This window comes from Camponotus floridanus, unplaced genomic scaffold (assembly GCF_003227725.1).
Source record: "Camponotus floridanus strain SB8 unplaced genomic scaffold, Cflo_v7.5 scaffold83, whole genome shotgun sequence".
In the NCBI taxonomy this organism is placed as follows: domain Eukaryota; kingdom Metazoa; phylum Arthropoda; class Insecta; order Hymenoptera; family Formicidae; genus Camponotus; species Camponotus floridanus.
This window is the reverse complement of record NW_020229853.1, coordinates 467,501-474,647: the sequence shown is the minus strand read 5'-3', so window position 1 is coordinate 474,647 and position 7,147 is coordinate 467,501. Positions and strand designations below refer to the sequence as shown.

Sequence of the window (7,147 nt, the reverse complement as noted above, 5' to 3'; positions counted from 1 at the left end):
ACAGGCGAAAAGAGCGTCGAGTCTGCAAGCGATAGCGAAAAGGAGCAGGAAGAAACGAAAAAGCAACCGCGACCTGCCCTAAAGTATCGTGTAACGCATGTTAAAATTATGCATGCACATCGAAGGACGAATTACTGCAAATAACACTACCAATTCGCGAAGTAAAAGAAGAAAAAATCAATATGTTATATGATTCCGGACCGACAACCCAGACAGCACAGGACATCCTATGGACATTCATTTTATGTCCATTTTACGTCCGTACGTCCATGGACATGAAATGACTGTTCATTGTACATCCGATTCGGGACATCCGTTAACGGCCAATATTTGGACGTCCACAAAATGTCCGATCTTGGACATCAAAGTTTCGCGCGAGCACGCAAGGATGTGTTAGTTCGTTCGTTTACCGCTATGCGACGTGCGATGCGCTATCTTTCTCGTATTTAAGTTTTAGTTATAAGAATTATATAAAGTTTGCAAAGAGTAACAAATAAGATTAAAAATATACTGTTCAATTTAATTTGTGATCTCAATACAAGAGTTTCAGATATTAAATTGATTTTATAAGTCGTACAAGTAAATGTCCGGCAAATAAACGAAAATAATCCGGTACTTATTTAAACTTGCTTGTTGCACTTTACATTTTAAATTACCTATTTAAAATGTAGAGTGCAATAAGCAAGTATAAATATAAATAAAATTTTTACATGAATTTTATGTAAAGTTTTATATGAAATAGATAAATTATACTATTTTATTATATTATTTAATTTTGTTGGGCCAAAGAATTTTTTATGTTTTAAATGTTATGAAGGATACATAATGCTATTTATTTATGTATAATAAAGAACAATTTTTTATATATGATTAAATTAGGTCAAAATCCATACATAATTATATCTACACAATTATACATAATTAAATATAAATTTTTTTCTGAGTTTATGAATTTTTGATATTTATTCCAATAATAATTTGAAAGAGTAAGACACTGAAAATGATGTCCATTTTAAGTCCTTTTTTGGATTGTTTTTTGGACATCCGAAGTAGTGAATAACCGACGTCTTATGGATGTCCAATGGATATCCGTCGGACTTAATTCAGACATCTTATGGACGTCCACATGTCCAAACTCGAATGTCCATTGGACGTCCATAGGAGTTCCATGTGCTATCTGGGAATTTCTTTAATCAAATTTAAAAATCTAAAAGATAACGCACTGATATACGAGGAGAAAATTGCACTTACCGGAATAAGCGGACATAAAGTATATACACTCGGAAAAATGTACGCTACAATTAAAATTAATAAACATACAATTGCCCAGATAGCACAGTGAATTTTAACAGTAATCTTTAAGTTTTCTCTTTTTTAAATTGTAATTCTTTAGGAATTCATAGATGAATACAATAAGAATGATTGTGGAAGTTACATGCACCATGATTGAATTCTTGAAAACTTCTTAAAGTATTCATATAGTATTCATATAATATTCATATAGTATTCATATAGTATTCATATAATATTCATATAGTATTCATATAGTATTCATATAGTATTTTTCCATTTCCATAAATGTAAACTTTATTAATTCAATGGGAATAGTATTTGAAACACTAAAAGAATATACTAAATCTAAAAAAATAATTGATTTCAATATTTGCAAGAAAATATTTATTTATATTAAGCCAAAATATATTTGAATCATTAAAATGTACATGTATATTTTGCTGATTCAAATATATTTTTGCTTAATATAAATAAATATTTTTTTGCAAATATTGAAATCAATTATTTAAATAAATATTTTCTTAATTTAAATAAATATTTTCTTATAAATATTGAATCAATTATTTTTTTAGATTTAGTATATTTTTTCAAACATAAGGAATTTTGTAGGAAAAATTAATACACAATATTATTAATATTTTAACTTTTTTTTAATATAACTTTTTATTTAAAATTAAATGTATGTGCATACAATATATATTATATTTGTATATGCATATATAATTAAAAAAAGTAAATATATATGTAATATAATAAACAACTTATTTTAAACGCTGTAATTTAATCAGTTTATATTACCATAAAATATCACATATTTAAAAAGAAAGTACCATAGTTTTTGTTGCAATATTTCTTATATTAAATCATGCATCTGGAAAAATTTCATACTAAATGTCATACATACATATATTTACATACACACGTACGATTACAGAATTAAATAAAATATTTTCTTTATTCTACATAGTATTTATTTTAATTTCTTCAAATATACGACAATTATGACAATTATGACGTAGAACTCTTTTGCAGCAATGTTCGATATTTATAGTAATTGAAATATTATATTCATTACCATAAACTCGATCAAATTAATATTTGAATAAATAACTCACGAGTCTCTCTTCTTCCCTCCTTTCTTTTTTTTATACGATCCGATGCGTGATTTAACCATGATTGTATAGCATCTTCCATTTTTTTTCATACATGATGATGTGTGCAGCGACGCTACAGAATCCTTAACAGACCAAATATTACTTTATATTACTTTACGTAGACTAAATCATTTGGTGGAAAAGAAATGTGAAACATGAAAAGAAGCGTTGAAGAAATAACAAATTTCATAATTATAATTTTGGAAGATGTATATATGTATTATACACAAAATTTGTTCAATTTTACATATATAATTAAATAAAATGTATGTATGAATGTTATAGTTTTTTACGACTTACTCAGAATAAGTTTTGAAGTAAATGAATCTTTAAACCGGATAGTATTCTTTTGTCCACTCCAAGAATATTGCACAGCTAAGAGATCTGCCATTATTCTCTTCATCGCTCGCCTTATATGGTCTCCCGCGTCTTTTCCACCTTCTTGCCTTATAAAAGTTTTCTATAAAATTAAAAAAATTATTTGCACTTTTCTAAATAAATAATTAAATGAGATAAACAAAATATATATAGTTTTCGATAAAATAATAATGTGTTAACGACATTACTAATGACAATATATTATAAATAAATAAATAAATATATATATATATATATATATATGTATATATATATATATATATATCATTATTATAATAATGTGTTTGTTATACTTCAATTAATGCTAGAAATTTAATGCATTTGATGGTTGTTGATCAAGTCACATTGAAATTTGCTTCATTTTTGTTCTTAAATAATTTTATTATGACAATCATTATAAGAAGTTGATTCTGTCATTACTCTGTTGACAACACATGTATATAACACACTTGTAAATAACACGTGTTTGACAAAGTCCGCTTTCGATAGATTTAACACATATAAAAATTGTATTTATACTTATTAATTGTTTTCGTTTCTTTGCATCTTCCGCAAGTGATTTTTCTAATGCATCAAATTCTAATGCATCAATTCTTTTGTTTGTAATTGGCAAAATTCAACATTTTCCAATTGTGTATTATTATTTCCTTCGTTTCTATTTTTTGATTGTAATATATGCTGTATTATTATATCCAATTTCCTATTTATCTTGTCTGGAAAATTGCCAAAATACACTATATATATATATTTATTTTCTTTTGAACATTTACATATTAGGAATTTTTTTAACTTCGCAATTATATGCATTTTTTTATTTATATACTTATGCAAGGACAACAATTGCATCTGTTCGCAATTATATTGTTGACACTTCTTGTGGTCTTTGATGTCCTTTTATTCATCAAAACTGTTTGTGATGTACCTTCATAAATAAATGTAATATGATAATTATATATCACAAACATTGCAGTTATATTTGGAACAAGAAATATACATAAATTTACAATATTTTGGAAAATTTAATTTTTAGTAACGTAAGTGTTAACATGATTATCATTGATTGAAGTACAAGAAAATGGAAATGATTATGATAATATAAAAAAAAATATATCCCCACAAAATACTAGCGAACAGTAATATACAGTAAACGTTATAATTTTCCACTCAACAATGTAAATGTTATGTACAAGATATATTGCAATACAGTTACATTGTTGAACCATAAATTATAACATATTGTTGTTACTGTGAGCTAATATTTTGAGGACATATACCTAACATCATTGTTTTTATATTATCATAATTATTTTTATCTTATTGTACTTCAATCAATTATATTAATAATTATGTTTATAGAACTTAAATTCTCCAATTTGTATATATTTCTTGTTTTGTGGATGTATATAAAAATGAATTAATTTTAATATTTGTATTACATGTGTATGTACATATAATTTTATAGTATTGCATTGAATTGGAGAATTGCATTTTTACTTTTCATCATGCAAGGAATACAAATAAATGTTATCGGATAACTTCATTTAAAATAATTTTTGTATTACCTTTACAAATGATGGAAATGTTTATGTCATTTTCATTAACGTCAATTGGATTATTCCTGGCATCTGAATTAAAATAAAAAAAATGTTATCTTTCTAACACTATTATTTTGTATTTTTTTTTTGCAATGTAATAATAAGCATATTTTTGAAATTGTTATATTTTGTTATTTAGACAGAACTATGTATTTTTTAATATCATGTTAAAACAAACTTTACTAAATTTATTTATATTTGACATCTGTGTGTGTGTTGTGTGTGTGTGTGTGTTTGTGTGTGTGTATTTGTGTGTGTGTGTGTGTGTGCGTGCGCGCGCGTGTGCGTGTGCGTGTGCGTGCGCGTGCGTGCGTGCGTGCGTGCGTGTGTGTGTGTGTGTGTGTGTGTGTGTGTGTGTGTGTGTGTGTGTGTGTACATATATATATACACGTATATACATACTCGTACATTATATACATATATAAAATGACATTAAAACAGTTTAAAGATTTAGAATAAAAAGTTATATTATTTGAGATTTGTGAGAGTTTTATGAAAATGTGTTAATAAAAATTGGCTCGGAAATGTATTTTATAATTACTATAGTTAATATTCATTTTTGTTTTCCAAATTGAGAATATATTTTTTTGCATAGATTTAAACAAGTTTATAAGATCTATAATCTTGCAATATATTAATAATATGCTTATGTTTAAATTGCAATATAGCAATTGTGTCATATATATTTAGTCAACAAGTGAAATGATAATCGGTTTAGTGTGTACAGGCAATTCTGCTGCTGGGTTTTCCAAATCAAAATCATCATCATTATCATCTGCATAAAGAATTAAAAAGGAATGAAACATATTATGCATGTACATACATGCACAATTCCTCATAATAATTTTACATTTACTAGACATAATTCTAATTAAATACCTAGATTAAATATTTTTATACTATATTCATGACCTGATTAATTTCAAGAAATCTATCTACTTGTGTGTGTATAATTTCTTCAATAATACATGTTAAATTAACATTATTGCATGTATTTACCTTCATAAATTGTGTCAGAAGTTTTGTTTGTTATAATATTACTATATTTAGAAGTTTCATTATGACTGACATTATCAGAGATTGTTGTTGATTGTTTTGATGTTGTTGGTATAATAGTTGGTATATTTTTGTCACAAATTTTCTTTGTAGCATTATTAATAAATTCGGAAGCTTCATTATCTATGGCATTATCAGATGTTGATGCAAATTGGTTTGATTTTGATACAGTAGTTCCTGAACCTAATGTCTCTGCAATATATATACATATATATATTTTAGAATAAAATATTTATAATAAAGAAGTAGTAGCTAATAATAATTTTACTGAATAAGATAATATTACTGATAAAAAGGAAAAGTATAAAGTGCAAAATGAAAAAATTTGTTACACTTTTTTGAAACAAATTCATTACAAATCATACTTTCTTATATACTTGCATTTAACAATTAATGGAATTGTATAACACAGTTGAGCTTTTTATGTTAAAAATAGCAAAAAAGACAATATTAATACACACTACAGTTATTAATGCACTATATAATGTTTAGTCTAGTTATTATATATATAATTTACTTCTCTTACCCATGACAATATGATCCAATTTTGATGGCAACGGTTGTAATTTTGCTATACTAATAATTTTAGATTTTTTTTGCTTGTTTATCATCTATGAATTAAGCATATATAAAAATTATTGTAATATTAAAGATATAATAATTTCAATAATAGGGAATAACGTATAATAAATGTGTTGAAATCACACACACACACACACACACACACACACACACACACACACATTTTATATATATAACATTACTTTCAGATTCTGAGGAGATTTGTTCATCTTCAGTTTGGTCAAATTTTTTTTTCGAGATCGCTTTTGGGACAGCTCATTATTTTTTGTGAATTTGTCGTATAATATTTCGTCTTGGGAAGAATATCCTGTGCATTGCTTTTCGAAAATTTTGCACTCCTGATAATTTTCTATAGAAAATTTAAAAAATTAGAAAAATTATTTAGAAAAATTGATAAAATATATATATATACAGGGTGAGTCATTTTAATCAATACACTCGAATATCTCGAAAACAGCACTCTTCAGAAAGAAATGTTTCAAACAAAAATTGTAGGGTGTGAAGGGGGACATAAGATGGTAGTATTGGTTTGACCTTGGAAAGTCATTTGAAGGTCACATAAAAGTCACCTTCAATTTCTTAAATTGAACCCACTATTTTTCATTACATATTCTTGTAGCTTATCTCGAGAGCTTTCCAAAACACTATAGACAAATGTTTTTTCATTAAGTACTTTTTGAGTTATAAGGCTTCAAAGTTTGCAGTACTTCGATATAAAATGCAAAATATCTCGTAAAATATTTAGTTTTCGGTAGTCTTACCCTAATACTTTTATGCACAGGATAATGAGACAAAACTATTGGTGCAAAGAAAACGTATGATTGTTTATAACAAAAAGTGCATTGCAAATTACACATTTTTTATTATAAACAATCATACGTTTTCTTTGCACCAATAGTTTTGTCTCATTATCCTGTGCATAAAAGTATTAGGGTAAGACTACCGAAAACTAAATATTTTACGAGATATTTTGCATTTTATATCGAAGTACTGCAAACTTTGAAGCCTTATAACTCAAAAAGTACTTAATGAAAAAACATTTGTCTGTAGTGTTTTGGAAAGCTCTCGAGATAAGCTACAAGAATATGT

The 7,147-nt window shown here is 26.0% G+C and overlaps 1 protein-coding gene across 1 annotated transcript in view; it reads right to left on the bottom strand.

The window, feature by feature from the left end:
- Positions 1-3,087: 3,087 nt before the first annotated feature.
- Positions 3,088-7,147, bottom strand: part of LOC105257483 — an 8,488-nt gene continuing 4,428 nt past the window's right edge. Inside the window, exons 3-9 of the mRNA XM_025414541.1 lie at positions 6,241-6,407; positions 6,003-6,087; positions 5,420-5,668; positions 5,115-5,195; positions 4,388-4,450; positions 3,649-3,747; positions 3,088-3,538 (exon numbers count right to left, since the gene is read on the bottom strand). Of these exons, the coding sequence (XP_025270326.1) occupies positions 3,405-3,538; positions 3,649-3,747; positions 4,388-4,450; positions 5,115-5,195; positions 5,420-5,668; positions 6,003-6,087; positions 6,241-6,267 (738 nt within the window). The 5' untranslated portion in view covers positions 6,268-6,407 and the 3' untranslated portion in view covers positions 3,088-3,404. The remainder of the gene's footprint in view (positions 3,539-3,648; positions 3,748-4,387; positions 4,451-5,114; positions 5,196-5,419; positions 5,669-6,002; positions 6,088-6,240; positions 6,408-7,147) is intronic.